Genomic DNA, 17,122 nt, shown 5'->3' with positions numbered 1-17,122 from the left:
TGATTGTAAAAGCACCACTGCTCTAAACTACCAAATAATTCTCATAGGCATCAGCTCCTTATCTCTCTCCAGCTCTCATCACATCGTCATCCATCTCTTTCCAATACACAGGCAACCGTGATAAACAATCCACCTGGACATTCTTTTACCCAGGAACATGTTCCATTTGTAGTTATACTCTAGCAAACACGAAGTTAACCTTGCCAACCTTGCTGAACCCTTCCCCACTCCTCCAGGTGACAACATTTTGATTAGCAGCTTGTGAGCAGTGTGAAGCACAATAGAAATTTCCCAAATATGTGTTCTGAAATATTCCAAACCCTAAGCAGACGCTAGGTCTTCACGCTCTACTACCAAATAATTCCTCTCTGCTTTAGTCAGTGATCTTGAAATTACAACAACTGTGTTCTTACATTTACCATGCTGTTGTGTTAACATGACACCAGTGCCTTTGGCACAAACCTACTCATTGAAAGTTGTTTTCTGCTTAATGTCGCATGGTACCAACATTCTAGCAGAACACATTTCACGTTTTATTATCAAAACATTTTCTGACACCGACCCAACGCAAACTTGCTACCCTTCCCGATCAACATCCTCAATCTTTCAGTCTTATCAGCAAAGTTCTCAACTAGCTTAGCATAATATTTGATGAGTCCAAGAAATGATCTCAGTTGGCCATGTTGGCCTGGAGAAGCCATTAGTCTTATAGCTTTCAACAAATCTTGGGTTTGACACTCCCTTCAGATGATGTGTATCACAAGCACTCCACTTTATTTACTAAAAATCAACACTTTTTCTTGTGAAGGGTGAGTCCACCTTTGCACAATCTATCCAGGGTTGAAGAACTAAGTTATGCTCTCCAATATATCATCTTGAAAATATAAAATATTTCTCATCCATTTAAATACACTACTCATCATTCTGTAAAACACACTTGCAGCTGATTATCACGCATCGGGCATACAAGTGAATTGGAAGGTACTCTCCATAGTTATGAATGCTGTAAGATGTATGGAATCATTGTGAAGGCGAATCTGACGGTAAACATTTTTGAGGTCCGGTTTTGAAAAATACTTTCGACCATTAGGCAGTAAGACAAGTTCAGTGATGTTTGGCAACTGCAAATTATCAACAACGATGTTCTGATTCACACTTTGCAAGTCCACAGATAGCCTTAAATTCCCATCGGTCTTTTTGGAAATAACCATAGGTGAGATCCAGCTTGAAGTCTCTATGGGTTCTGTAATACCCGCGCTGACCATTTCATCCAGCCTCCCTTTTCTTTCATCATGTACTACCAATAGTGTTCTCAGTTTATGCTGAACAGGAATTGCATTAGACTTGACCACAATTTTGTGAACATATCCCTTAAATTTTCCATGCTCCTCGGAAATACATCCTTAGCCTCATTGATAAAATCATCCACAGTTGTTTCTTCTACCACCATCATCTGATTCTTGGCCTTCAGATTTATTATGATATGAAGGTTATATTTGAACCCACCCAGAAATTGGTCAACCTGCCTCCACCACATACACCTTCCTTCTGATTGGTCTTTCCTGAACAATCACTTCAGAGTCCATATAGCCCACAATATAATTTTGTTCTCCTTGGTATTTACCTGGATTAATGTCATTTGGAAACAATTTCATACTAGTCCACAGATCCTGATATATGCTCTTAGATACAATAGTATCCATTGACCATAGTCAACCATAAGATAAGCGTTCCTCCCATTGATACAAAATTCATCAACAAGTCAAGATTTCCTACTCTTCTCACCACCACTGTCCCCCACAATCAATATTCTATCCTCACTCTCTATATCTTGTAGAACTTCATTAATTTTACCAACTCTCACTAACCTATTGGAATCCTTGCACATGTGGGTGAAGTGTCCCTCCCTTCCACACTTCCTATATTCTCTATTAATAGCATAGCAACTCTCAGATTCAGAAGTAAGATAACTTCCACACCTACTATACTCCCTTCCTTGTTTGCCAGCAGCCTACCCCTTTCTCAGCTTGTTGCTCCATTTCATGGCTAGTCCAGCAGAACTTTTTTCCTTCTGGGTCAAAAATCTTGACCATCCAGAACCTCAGGTAATTGTCAGATATGTCTATCCACTCCTTCCATTCCATTGACAGATAACCAGGTTGTGTCATGAACATGAGTGCACATACCACAGAAGAAAACTCCATGTTGCCACAAAAATGTCAGGCAGATATAGGCAAGTCTTGCAGAAATATGTTGAAAAACATTTATTTACCTCACTTGTCTTTAAAAAGGCATCCACATTGTTATGTATAGTCTCCAAGAAGAAGTCTGCTTTCCAAGGTTCACTTCCTTAATGTGCAAGTATGGTGCCCAAAAAAATAGATTACAGTGCTGAGACAGAGTACACCAGGAAGTACAGCAGAAGAGTACACCAGTGAGTAAAGATGAATTGTCATACAAGTTGTAAGTGAAAAAGTAAAGCAACGTTTGAGACCAATGTAAAAGCGTGGGCTGACAGTCAAGCCCGAACTTCGTCCAAGGCCAGTGTGGAATCTAAATCTTCAGAGGAGTGCATGGTGATATTCGAGCCCAGACTTCATTTCACCTTAGAGCAGCGCTCATGCAAAACTCTTGATGATTTTGGGACCGTGCCCATTAAACGTTATCCCTAGAGAGTGCCTGGGAATGCTCAAGATCCTTATGTATTTAAATTTCAGAGAATTGCACACAGGTCCTGTCACATTATGAGACCCGCGAGCACAGACCAAAATTAGGGAAAGTCTAAGTAACACTTATACACTTATATATATACTTTATTCGACCATGGGTCATAAAAGTTACACATTAAATTATACAAAGAAGGTGCATTTGTTCCATTATACTTTCACACTGGCATAAAATAGAGTTTAGAATAAAAATAGCTTCTATAGGCCATGGCCTACTATAGTCCACCATTGTTCCCGATACATAACTTAACATTTAGATGCCAAGGTTTCTGAACATCTGCTTCATAGTGTTAAAAATAATACAAATATTTAAGGCTCTTAAAACAATATGAGATGGTTTCAGATCCAAGTTTCCCAGGTGGTACCATCACCAAGATAAGTGCAAGCTATCAGGCCCATGATTTAAGCTTTAGAGTGCTGAGTTGATGTTACATAATAGTACAGTTTCTTGGTAGTTTAAGTGGCATACTTTAGTAAGGGCGCCTGCAACCGGCACAATCGTATAGGCAAATTTAGGCACTGTCAAGTCATTAAAAACACAAGCACAATGTAATAAAAGCTTATATAGTAACTTAAAATGGTTATCAGATTCATGTTAAAATGGCACTAATGCCAGACAAGTGCATAAAAATAGCTCTTTGCGGCTAACACTAGTGATACAGTAGCAGAACCACAAAATGATTACCCACGTATTATCTAAGAAAAATCTGTTCCAAAGCCCTGTCTAAACCACATGGTCAATAATTCATCATCATCATCATCATCATCATCAACTTTGTTCGATCCATGGCCATAAAAGCACATAAAACAAGATAATAAATAATTCTTAAGGAATAAATAAGTACACATCTTTAACTTGGTGTAAAAACATTAGGACAATAACTTGAATTGCACATGTGGCTCTAAAACTTATCTATAAAGGGATGGGACTTTGAATTACTTTTTGGAGACGGCATCGTATGCGCCAAGCTGTTGCTAGATACTTGCTTACTGAGAGAATTACATCGGTTGAATTATGGCTTTTTAGAACCCGTAGAGCCAAAGAGCAGTTCTTGAATCCCATGTCCCTGCAAATATTGCGAATCCATTTTAAACGTGGAATCGCATAGGCTGGGCAGAAGAACATGAAATGCTCAATGGTTTCGAAAGTACTGCCACAGGCAGGGCATATATCGGGAAGATTAGTCGGCCCCCACCTATGAATCAGTGACAACAAGGGCAAAGAGCCAAAGCGAAACCTTGCATATAAGCTCTTGCCCTGCGAATCCGGTATCACATCCAAATAGGATTCAAACTTTGGGGACCATTTAATATCAATGAAGGAATTAGTTAAGCGACCATGGGATTTGTGAGTTATGTAGTTATCCTTAACATAAGACCAATAGGTTAACTTTAAAACGTTTTTGTGCCGTCTCTCTAATTTATGGGGATTATCCCAGTAATCGCCCAGACCCAATAGCCGGAGCCAATGGGCCACATGGCGAACCCAGGGAAGAGTATTAGCGTTTTGGCATTTCAATAGATCGAGTAGTGCGGTCTTGTATATATCTAGTTCGGGGGTTGTCCACAACCTAATCCAATAGAGGAGAGGTCTTAGAGTAGCTAGATCTGCTACTCGGCTTAACCCCAGATCTAGAAATAATGGGAGCAAGGGTGTGGTACGTGGACATGCAATTAAGGCCCTTGCAAAATTGTTTTCCCCCACACTGATCTTGTTACAGTTAGCGTAACCCCATACCTCCGCTCCGTACAGGGCTGCACTTTGAGCCTTAGCTGTATAAATTTTTATTGCTGGGGAAACTACTTTTGTAGAGGTGCTTTGATAAAAACGCAATATAGATGAGGCTCTGTGTTGTAGGAGCCCTGCACTTTTTGTAATCTGCTCTTCCCATAATAGTTTGTTAGTTAACCTAACTCCCAGGTAATCTATAGAGCTTACTTCCTTCAACAGTACTCCCTCAATATGGATGGAACATTTTTTCCTAGGTCCCTTAGATAACACCATCAGTTTAGTTTTGTTAATATTAACCTCCAACCCATGATCACTACAAAATTGGCTAAACCGGTCAACAAGGGTTTGCAACCCCATTGGTGTCTTAGAGATGAGAAGTGAGTCATCGGCGAAAAGCAAGATGGGAATTTTTTGTGTATTCAGGGAAGGGGCATCATTCTGGCCTATGGACAGTCTTTACTACTTCATTAATAAATACGGTAAACAGTAGGGGGGCTAGCACACAACCTTGGCGAACTCCTCGTCTAATTGGGATCCGCTCTGTCAGTTCGCCTTGTTCACCCCACCTCACTTGGGCATAGGTGTTCTCATGTAGTCGTTTTAACAGGAGTAAAAGATCCTCTGGGACTCCCAATCTACCCAGCACTTCCCACAGCTTGGCTCTTGGGACCAGGTCAAAAGCCGATCGCAGGTCTATAAATACCACATACAGGCATTGCTTGGCCACAAGAACATATTTCCAATGCAATATGGCTAATCGAAAGACCTGGTCTATCGTGCTAGTTTTTGCACGAAACCCTGCCTGTAAATGAGAGAGGATTTGGTGCTTCTCGACCCAGTTGATTAGCCTCTGCAAAATTTGTTTAGCAAATATGTTTTGTAGGTTGTCTATGAGGCTAATTGGCCTGTAGTTAGCTGGAAGATTAGCATTTCCTTTTTTATAAATGGGTATGATCTCTGCCCCCTTCCATGTATCTGGAATTAGCCCCCCTGCAGCTATGCTATTTGAGATGGCATTAATATACCAGGACCAAATGGATGGTTCCGATCTATAAAGATCTCCAGGGAGCTTGTCTGGTCCAGGTGCTTTGCCAGGTTTTAGGCTAATTATAGCCTCAAGGGTCTCTTCTATTTTAAAGATAAGGCAACCCTCGGGGACACACTGAGCCACCACTTGGAGGGCCATGCTGGAGTTTGATTCCAACAATTTAGTTGGAGAGTGGACCACATTAGTGTCCATTGGGCCTTCTGGTAGGGCATAAAGAGTAGTAAAATGCTCTACCCAGCTTTCTGGTTGAATATGGTTGCTGGGACAGCTCCTGCCTCCATTTTCTCTTTTGGACAGAAGTTCCCAGAAACGCTTGTTATTCTTCTCTCTGGAAGCATCTAATAGTTCCTGCCACAGGGAATCCTCCCACCGCTTTTTAGCGTTAGACAAGGTTACTTTGTATAGAGACCTGGCTTGTTTAATTTCCCCCTGGGAGCCAGACATTACTGCTACTCTTAACCCGGACTTGTCCTTTGAACACCTCTCATCAAACCATCCCTTGCGTGCCCCTGTCCCTTCATGTGGCTTAGACCGCTTTGTTTTATAAAAGAACCCCCGTAGCTGGGTAGTCATGCTGTCATGTATTTTGAGAATCGGAATATTCCCTACAGCCTGATCTTCATACTCAGCCAAACTATTTAAGAAAATCTGATATATTGCTCTGATGTGGTGGGGGTTGGACATCACTTTTGGCCAAGTAATCTTGGTAAATTTGTTGTTCCAGCAAGGTGGCGGAATTATTGTAGCATAGTTGTTGAGTGTTCTCCTGAACATTTCTCCAGAAAGGGTAAGGAGCAAGGGGAAATGGTCACTATCACATCTCACTTCTACTTTCATGTCTACCAAATGGGGCCACAGCCTAACATCAACCAGGAAATAATCGAAGGAAAGTCTAAATAAAAGGCCACATAGCAGGAATGCCAGTGTACACACCAATGTACACTGGCAGTACACACCAATGTAGTACCCTTTGAATCAATCCATAAGTCTGCTGGCCCCCGTAATGAAAAATCCCTTCTGGGGAAGGATGTAGGTAGTTAGTCATAAAACATCTCTAATATCATGCCATACTGACTGGTCCTTGTCGCCAAATCTTGTGAAGAGATTACCACCCTCCAAGTAGGTTTTTTTCAAAGAATTATTATCAGCATGACCTCATGGTCCTCCCCAGTCACCACGCTGCAAACTGACTCAAATGGAATGCCCACCCAGAGTAGAAACAACACAAGAATGTCCACAATGAAAGACCCATATTTTAAAGACATAACAAATAATGTCAATCTTCTCCAGATGGTACTGTTCCGTAACCCTGAAGACAAGGGTCTCGGGAAAAGTGATCCCAGAACAGTGTGTCATAAAGGAAGCACTCACGTGTCTTCAGGAAGAACAACAATATAGCACCTAAGAGAGGAAGCAATAAGCAAAGCTTAAAAACGTCTGCAAAAGAAAAATATCTACAATTTAAGGCATAAACAAAAAATAGGAAACAAGAAGTAGAAAAAATGCAGTCAAGAGAAATAAGAGAATTTAAGGCACCTGGCCATTGAACACAATAAATGATGAGTAATCTTGATGTTATTCAACACACTTCAAAAATGTGCTCTTTTTATAGTGTCTTCAATGATTACTGTGGCATTCCAAAAGTACTTGCATCCGCTGTATTGGCTTGGGAAAAACCTATGTTCAACATTTTAGACTACTCCACAATAGTATGGGAGCAATATAAAAAGCTAACTATGTGTCATCATCTGTCAGAAAGGAATTGGAGTTACCATGTTGCTGCTTCACCAGAAGACAAGGAGCATGCTCCTAGAGTCTACCTAGTTTGACTCCTAGAACACAGGCATTATCTTCCAAAAATATGAGTAGGGGGGGGACCATCACCCTACCTCATGTGCACAAGAACAGGGGGCGAGTGGACTTGCTTCCCTTCTAAAATACACACTTCCAGAGTTCATCAGCTTCCATGCAGAGGTGATATCCTCATCTTGCCAAGGCTACAGCCTCTACAGAGACTCATGGTGAGATGAGAAGAGAGAGGGATGCAGAAAGAAGAAAGCAATAGGGAACAGGAACGGTAAAAAACAAATATTTGGGGTAGGCAAGACGGACTGTAGGCAGAGGGGTTGACAGTCTCAGATTGAAGGCAGAAAGGCTATTCAGAGGAGGGATAAAGTCTTGTGATTATGGCAGCGAGAGGCTGGCTGGGAAATACCGGTCTGAACTGACGGACATCCCAGCAGGTAGGACTATAACATAGTAGGCATAAAAAGGAGATTTAAAGGAAAGGCCTCCAGGCGAAAGGGACTCATCATGGGAGGTTGAAAGAAGCTGACTGTGTGACAGGAAGTGCAAGAAATGCAGTGTGGAGCATGTTAAAAGATGAAAGGGCAAATCGGGTATGTCCAAAGGATGATGGCTTGGGATGTTGGCAGGGCCGTACTTTGACTACTAAGATTTGGGGGTTGTGAGCTTCAGATTTCTCAACACTTTGGCATAATATGTTAAAATACATTACAGACAAGCAGGGTGCACAAGAGGGGCTTTAGGGGCAGTGGAAAGGGAGAAGAATACAGATTGGTAGGAGTACTAAGTGAGAGAAAGTACAATATTTGGTTAACATTTTTGAAGACTTTAAAAACAGGAGTGGGTTAGAGTGTATGTGCGCTTTTGTCTGTGTGTACAGAAAAATGCCTTGTGAAATCCTACTCACACTTCACCATACCCAACTGAGAGCACCTGCACCCAACTATTTAACAGAAAATGCATTTATTTAGGGGGTGTAACACCCCCCTGAAGCTATGCCCCTGGATGTTGGATGGAGGCAGGCTGTGAGGATGGGGTGCCAGGTCTGGCAATGGGACGTACATTCTTGTTGTCAATGCAGATATCTTACTTGGTGGAAGCAGCTCAGTGAATTCATGATTCCAGGTGACATGCTGACAGCTACCTCTGTGTGTGCAATCCCCTCAGGCTCGGGTGTGCTTCTCTAGAGGTCTAGGCACTAGCTCATATTCTTGGTCCCATCTCCTTCTGATAGATTAGATTGCCCCCCAAGATCTGGCGCTGGTTGCGTTTTGCTAACATCACTACATTGACTGTCATTGCATCAACCGAATTTACACTGTCTTACGGTGGGAAGACCTATGTGACACACTCTGTTTTAGGTCACAGCCTACCAGACTGTGCAGCTGTGGTTTGCTAAAGACATTTTGGGGACATTCAAAAAGTTAACCTAGGAATACATTCCACATGTTGCTTACTATTGGCTTTGTGGGTTGTAGCTCACATTTGCTTGCTTTCTATTTGCTGACTTTATTCGCTTTAGGCTGTCCAGCTTCAGTTTGACCCTCCTGTTGCCTAAAGCTGGTTTACTGTATTCTTCCACAAACTCCCTTTCTGTGAACAGGCCTTTAAATCTTGTTTTTATCTTGTCACATTTGCTGTGCATTCAAAGACAGGGGTCAGATGTCAAACTGTGTCTTTTGATCAAGCTTGGTGTTTACTTTGCTTTTTGCTGGCCTCAAAGTGAGAGACGATTATAGGAAACAGAACTGCAGATTACTCTTCCGATGGAACCTGCTCATGCCCCTCCTGTGCTCCATTAGCAAGGCTGCAACATAACCCTCAAATAGCTTATAATGTAACATGCAGGTGACAGATTTTTATTTTAGCTAGAAAGGTAAGTGGGTTACTGCTTTTAACACGGAGATCATGTTCTTACTTGCAGTTTATTCATTGTAATACTTCTAATATAGCACAGTGAGCTATAACTGACATGTGACTCCTACACCTTGTAACCCTCACTGTGTTATGCAACAAACATCGTCTACATTGATTTACATACATGGTTTATTGTCAATGTATAGTATGTATGTTTTGTAAAGAGCTGTGATACCCTGCACTGGGATGAATATCACTATAAAAGAAATACAGTAGTGGTTATTTATTGTTATTTGTGCCAATACTGATACAGACCAGCACATCTGACATTCTTAAATTGCATGCATTTCTCTTTAAAAGAGGGACTGAACAACATCTAAATGGGAGCCTCAAGACTGCACCCAGCCAGGGTCACATTGGAACAAAAGGAGGCCTAATGGCCCCTTAATTTTGGGTTTTATTGTTGGGCCATCTGGAGATGAAAATAAATAAATAAAAGCCTTCTCTTTGCCTGCATGTTGCTGCTTAGAATGAAAGCAGACAACAATGCAGGCGCTGCTAAATGTGTCCCTGTGTCTGAAAATTACACCGGACAAGTTCAGCATAGGCAAAAAGGCAAAGTTGTTCTTTCCAAACAATAGCAACCCATCACTGTTCTTTTAAGGACCTGAAGCCCCCCTCTTTTTTTCTGAATCCTTTGAACACACACTTGCAGGAGCTTACTTTATTTTCAAATAGCAAGTGCAGTGACACCAGGACAATAAGAATTCATGGAAACATTAAGCCTACAATAATGCTTCAGTTTGCATTTTAAACAGAAAAACAAGAACACAATTCCTTCACTTGCACTATACCACACACTACCTACACCAGAATATACATTATGGCCCTAGCACCATGTTAAAATACAAAGTATGGCTATTGTTTACTAAAACCACAATGTATCACCCTGCTTCGTGGCACACACACCAACAACAGACCTCTCTCTTTCGGTCATTCTGAGCTTCCCTGACCAGAGATAACATTGTTGTAGCAGGTACAGTGGCACCATGCCCAACGCAAACACAATGAACATAAACCACAACTTAATTTCAACCATCTACATATTCCTCTCCTGTCCCTAGGCTCCTATCACCCCTCCCCACTCGTCTATGCTTTTACAAAGTCCTAACTTCCATTCAGTGAGCAAGCCTACTGGCTACAGGAAGGTCATTTCTCTCCTTTGTGCTTATATGCACAAATGTGCAAGTTGTAACCTTAACCTTCCTGCTACATGTAAGCAAATAGACATCAAAATCTTAGAGCCACTCTGAGAATTGCTCCTTCACCCACCCACAGGTTTAAGCACCCCCCAGCTTTTCTCCCTCTGTCTTTCCAAATTGAAAGATTCACAGTCTGCCTTTAGGTTCTTTAGTACTTTGCCACTGTGTCTACGTACACCTCACCACATACTCTAACAGCAATTACACTGCGTCCTGTGTGCCCTTTCACCACGGACAACAATGAAAAATATATGCTCTTTCAAGCACCATCTTTCACTTATTAATTCACATTAGCCACACTAAGAGCCCGCTAGCTTTTTATCACTTTTCCAGCCCTAGCCTATACAACATTACTTAGTCTGCCTTAATTACATTTCATGTACTATGTGTACTCACAGCGTATGCCAAAAAATAAGATCAGAATACAATTCTATTTTGTGCAATAAAGTAGAGCTTTAAATTTAATTAATACTACTACAACTCAGGACACACCACCTCTTCCAGGGAGCACTTTTTCTAGATTTGACCTCTAACCTATGCCAATATGTTCTTTTGAAACAACAACAAATCCTCATCAGTAATATTTCATAACTCTTTAGCAAGCGTCTCTTTCTCTCGTTTTTTTTGTTTGAACTAGGAAACTCTAGCATCATGGACATATTGAAAAAAATCACTCCTTATGTTAGAATTTTTTTCAAGCATACTATTTCTTCTATCTCTATTCCGCTGCACTCTATGCCACTTTACTCGATGCCACTGCAGTCTACACCACTGCTCTCTACGTCACAGTACTGTAAGCCACTATACTTTACACCACTGCACTCTACAACACTCTACTCTGCAACATTGTACTCTCTACCACCCTACTCTGCTCCACTGCACTTTACGCAACGGCACTGAACCACTCTGTGCCACTCTGCCACTGCACTCTACTATAATCTACAGGGCACCACTGCACTCTACACCTCTGTACTCTATTCTGCACAAATGTACTAGTGCCAGGGCACTCTACTATGCACCACTGAACTCTTCGCCACCGTACTCTACACTACTCCAGTCTAGGCTACTCCTCTCTATGCCAGTGCACTCCACTTTACCCGGCAGCACATCACTCAATGTCACTTCACTCTTCTCTAAAACAATCTACTCTACACACCTGCACTCTATGCCACTCTACTCTATGCTGTGTCACTCTACACCACTCTGCTCTATGCCACTGCACTTTATGCCAGTCTGCTATAAACCACTGCACTCTAACCAATGTACTCTACTCCACTTTATCAAAACTAATGTACTCTAAGCCACTGCACTGTATGGCAAATTCTCTGCACCACTGCACTCTACACCATATAGTGTACTCTGCAGCACTTTATGCCATTGCTCACTATGCCACTTAGCCCCACTAAGCTCTACATCACTGCACTCTATGCCACTCTATTCTGCTCTGCACCACTGTACTGTATGTCACTTCTCTCTGCAGCATTCAACTCTGCAACACTCTACATCACTGCAGTTTACGCCGATGCACTCTACACCACTGCACTCTAAGACACTCTGCAACACTGCACTCTTTGCCACTGAGCTCTACGCTACTCTGCAGCACTGCACTCTATGCCACTGCACTCTACTCTGCAACACTCATATCTGTGCCAGTGCACTCTACGTCATTACACCCTACGCCACTATAATCTACTCTGCACCACTGCACTCTGTGACACTGCTCTCTGTGTGACTCTACATCACTGCACTCTGCGTCGCTCTACACCTCTGTGTTTATATCCTGCACCACTCCAATTTACCCTGCACCACTTCACTTTACTCTGAAACAACTTACTCTATGCCACTGCACCCTGCGCCACTCTAATCTACCCTGTGCCACTTCACTCTATGCAGTTGCACTTTACCCCACTGCAATCTATGCTGCGCCACTCCACAACTCTAAAGTGCACCACTACTCTACACCACCCTACTTACACTACGCCACTGTAAGCCATTGCACTTTATGCCAGTCTACACTATGCCACTATTTTATGTCACTTCATTCCAGGTCACTCTACTACACTTTACCGCACTCTACTCTCTGACTCTCTACTCCATTAAACTCTACTCGACTCTGACATTCCATTCTGCTCTATGCCACTCCACTCTACAACACTACTCCACTTTACAACATTCAGCACAGCTCCCTCTACGGCACTCTATGCCACTGTATTTCACTCTATTCTAGGACACACTTCTCCACTCTACTATTACACTCTACACCGCTCCAGTACTCCACTCTACGCTACACTACTCCATGCCACTCCACTCTAAAACTCTATGCAACTCCACTCTGACACTCTATGCCACTCCACTCTGCAACACTCTACTCTGCCACACCACTCTACTCTACAGCACTATACTCCACTCTACGAAACACCCTCTATGCCACTGCACTCTGCCCTATACCACTCAACAACACTCTATTGCGAGTGCACTCTGACACTCTACTCCGCTCTTGCACTCTACTCCACTTAACTCTACAACACTCTACTTTGTACATCCTTCCAATCTGCAACATTCTACTACCTCCATGACACTCATCAATACTATGCCATTCCATGACACACCACTCAACTCCACGCTACTCAACTCTACACCACTCAACACCTCTCTACAACACCCCACTCTGCTCCGTGGCACTCTACTTTACAACATCCCACACACTCTCTTTTACACCACTTTTAGCCATGCTGAACAGCTGCCAATCTGGTGTACAACATGGCTAATCATATAGGCAAAGCCAATTGCTTTTACAAAGGGGAGACATATCAGTTTTGCCAATGCTTATTTAATGTTAGCCTTTCTATATTTTTAGGTCTTGCCTACAGAGAGCTATTAGCAGCCTGTTGTTGAAAGAGCTATTTGGACAACATTAATACTTAAGGTGGACTTTGAGTAAAACAATTGAATATATTTGTTTGACTTGGTGGACACTCTCTTTTGCGTAGTTCTTATTTGTTGACTATTCTTCCTCTTCTTATTGTTACCCCACCCCTGGAGTATGGCTTTTTTTGCCATCATTTGGACTAGATGACATGACATTTTGTGGCTTACAATCAGGGAATTCCATTTAGGATCTTGTTTTGTCAATGCAGCTGTAACAAACAGCTATTTCTAACAATATACATGGAGTGAGCTTTAGTCCTGCACATTTTAGCCACTGGCCTCTTCAACCTCTGTTTTCCACCCATTGGCTTGAGATTTTGTCAATCATGTTTTAACTCAGTCCAGAGGAATACACCGCTCAGTCTCTTACATATTGCTATTGGCTGTTTCAGTGTATCCTTCTACCTCCACCACTCAAGTGCATTGCCAGCTGCTAAGTTTTGAAAGTGGTGCATTTAACCCTTTAAAAATAAACTTACCTTGCTTGATGATCTGCAGCACACGTTCGGCTGCAAACACATCCAAGGTTCCTCCTGCCTTGCACTGCTTGCTGGACAGTCGCATCAAAGCCAATCCAAGCAGTGCCTGCTTACTACTTACAATGCTAAACAGCATAAGGGCAGTGCTAGGATTGGCTGGAGCATGCAAACTCAGCATTCCATCGGACACCTACCAGGCTGTGCCTCTGCTTCTTAGCTGCCTTTCAGCTGTTGATTGCAGAAGCCTAAACTGCGCATATCAGGCTGGCAACTGTGAGAATGTCAGCCAATGTTACGTGCAGTTCAGTTAACACAGCTTCAGTTCATCCCACTGAACTGCTGTGATGCCGGTTAAAGAGAGATCCATTGTAGCCCTGCCCTTAAACAAATGAAAGCACAAGAGAAAGTGTGAAAGGGAAAATGTGTGACTGTGTGTGATGTAGTGGGTCAGAGTGGGGAGATCAAAGCCCCCTCACCCCTATGTATGAATTTTAGCTTTGCCAATAACTTTGGCGCTGTTTGAAGACTCTTCAGGAATTTTTTTAACTAACATGACAGTCGGTTCAACTATTGTCTTGTAAGTTTCAGGGTGAATCGTCAGACGGGGCCAAGGGCAATATGAGTTTTCCCCATGCACCTTCTCATAGTGTCTTTAGACATGACTGCAGCACGAAGCCTTGAACGGAATTACACCATATTTGTCAGGAAGCTAGATCTTGGTGTTCACATTGTGCTTTTTGTGATTTGGTATCAACCCGTTCAGTAGTTTTAGAGATATTGAAGGAACAAGAAATACAGATATAAAGGAACGCAGACCCTCTACAGATCCTAGAGATGTCATGGTGAGAACTGATTGCCTGCCAACACTTTAGCCAGGGCTGGCTCCTGCTATCTCCTGAGGTGCCCACCTTTGGGAGATAGCTGACAGCTCCCGCCAAACGAGAGCAAGCCAACTCCACTCCCAGCAAGCAGGAGCTGTCAAACTGCTCCCGCTTGGTGGGAGCTGCGTTTTCAGCTGGTTCCTTGCCCACTGTCATGGGGGCAGGGAAACAGATGAAAGATTGCTCCTGCACAGAGGGAGCTGTATATTTAGCAGCTCCCTGAGTGCAGGAGTAAAGCTGTCTCCTGCAGGAGGCAGGGAGCCAGCTGGAAACACCTCCACGGGCTGCATCAAATCACACTGGATGTCCTGGGTGAGGCCAGGGCACCCATGCACTAGTGGCCAGGCCTTTGGTGATAGGGTCCCTGGGGTCAGAATAAGCCCGAGGATGGGTGGTCCTGGGGCTCAAAAGAGCGACCTTTGTGCCTCCTTCCTGTTTTTTAAAAAAAAATACCCTCATGCCCACAGGACCTGGGCACCCGGGTGCTAAACTGAAAACAAGTAGAGGAGACCGTGCTTGTTTTTCTTTTTTTTCTTTTTTGTAGTTTTTTTTTTTTTTTAATGTAATGCTTTCTTGCCCAGGTGGGGTACCAGGAGGACCCCATCACCAAAGCAAGGAGGTCAGGGCATGCCTACCCTGCCCCCTTTTTTCCCCTTTCCTAAGGCCGTGGATGGCACAGGGTTGGCTGTTTAAATGGGTTTTGGCCACAGACCAGGCCTTGTGGCAAACCCCGCTGCACATGACCATGACCATGCTCGTGCTTGGTGTTGGGTGCTTGTAGAGGTAGGCTTCGGCCTCTGCGGCCAACCCTTGTCGCACGCGACCTTTGGCCAAGCATGGCATTCGGGAAATGTTTGGTAACAAGAAATCTTGCATGTCCAGAATACCTCTCACGAATGCCTCTCTTTAGGCTGGTGGTAAAATAGTTGGTAAAATTGTTTCAAATGTACTGTTGCCCCATGCGCCTAGTAAAAAGATGGTCGGGATGCCCCATCTTATAGCACGATTTTATGTCCGCAGGCAGTATTCTTTAAATTTCGACAATACATGCAGAATATTTAGGCGAATATAAGTGTTATTCAGAAAACTACAGATTGGTTTCTGATTGGCTGTGATGTGGTCTTTACACCTCATTCCATTTTATTTTGTTTGGGTCCCAGTGGCCATTTAATCTCTCAACAGCCTAGTTCGCAGTGACTCCCTCATCAGCATCTCGAAGACTCACTGAAATGACGACAAGAGACCTAAGTTGTAATCCTGGCTTCTTCCCTCTGCTACATTTTATTATCTGCTAAAGTTGAAGTTAAAGAAGCAAACCCAGTATTATGGACTATTCACGTTTCTTCTACTTTAAGGATAGCGCAGAATTCTTGAATTAAGGTGGACATGCATGTTCCAGCCTAGCTCAGTTCCCCAGGGTAGTATTTGTAAATATCTGAAACTGCTTGAATCACACTACAAACCTAATTACTCCCAAACATTTTACTGCACTTCAGTATATATTGTTCATTTGGGGAAGCCATATTAAGGTATTCTTCACATCCGCACAAACTTCCATTACAGTGCACAACACACCAGCAAGATCAGAATAGTGGTATGGGGCAGTATGTTGTACCGGACCCATCACATAATAATGGTGGTCATCTTTTCTTGGAAGAGGCGTCCTCCTTTTGTGGTGACGTTCTACTAGTGATCACCTCTTGTGTTGGAATTTGTCTTCTTTTGTAGATAGCATATGGTCGGTCCCTTGGCCTTTTGTGTGATCCCTGCTAGTGATTAATCTCTTGTGATAGTAGTTGTGTGGTCTCGGGAGGGTGGTGGATGAGTTGATGAGGCAGTTATGCCTCCTACTGTGCTTCCCTTTTCTAATTAATCTTTATTGCAGTGTCTATGTTGGTGTAGGTTATGTGCTCATGGTTATGGCATAGTGAGGTACTGACACTTTCTCTTGTGATTATTATTTCCTATAGCAATGGAGCTTGTGTGGTCTTTAAGGGGGCATAGTGAGATGCTGATGATCTCTTTTGCTTACCTCTAGTGATGAAGCGTGCACAAGTGGCCAGTTAGTTGTCGCCAGCCGAGAAAGTCAATACAAGGTTTTCCACTTTCATCATGGTGGCCTTGATAAGTTGTCCGAAGTGTTCCAGCAGTGGAAGTATTGCAGAGAAACTCAGCTGAAAGACCATGTAAGTAAGCGAAGCCCTGCTGTAGTGAAGCATGCACTTCTCTGAGCTGCTGTTTGAGGGGTAGTAGGTGGAGTGGTGAGTTATGGTCAGCACCAACCACGCTTTATGGGCTGGAGAGATTGGATTCCTTAGGCTCTCCCTCCTAATTATGCTATTGGTGTCTCAATTACAGCCCAAAAGTGACATACATGGGAAGGGTGGAGCCCTTAGGGAGTGA

At 42.9% G+C, this 17,122-nt stretch overlaps 1 protein-coding gene across 3 annotated transcripts in view; it reads left to right on the top strand.

Annotated features, from left to right (window-relative positions):
* The window catches only part of TBC1D16 (TBC1 domain family member 16), a 618,682-nt gene that overhangs the window by 452,209 nt on the left and 149,351 nt on the right, over positions 1-17,122 (top strand). For all 3 annotated transcript variants that reach the window (XM_069199713.1, XM_069199711.1, XM_069199712.1), the window contains exon 5: positions 16,758-16,905. In XM_069199713.1, the coding sequence (XP_069055814.1) occupies positions 16,758-16,905 (148 nt within the window). The remainder of the gene's footprint in view (positions 1-16,757; positions 16,906-17,122) is intronic.

Source organism: Pleurodeles waltl, chromosome 7, assembly GCF_031143425.1.
Source record: "Pleurodeles waltl isolate 20211129_DDA chromosome 7, aPleWal1.hap1.20221129, whole genome shotgun sequence".
Classification (NCBI taxonomy): Eukaryota; Metazoa; Chordata; class Amphibia; order Caudata; family Salamandridae; genus Pleurodeles; species Pleurodeles waltl.
Note: the sequence above shows the minus strand (reverse complement) of the source record. Positions and strands in the feature narration are given on the sequence as shown.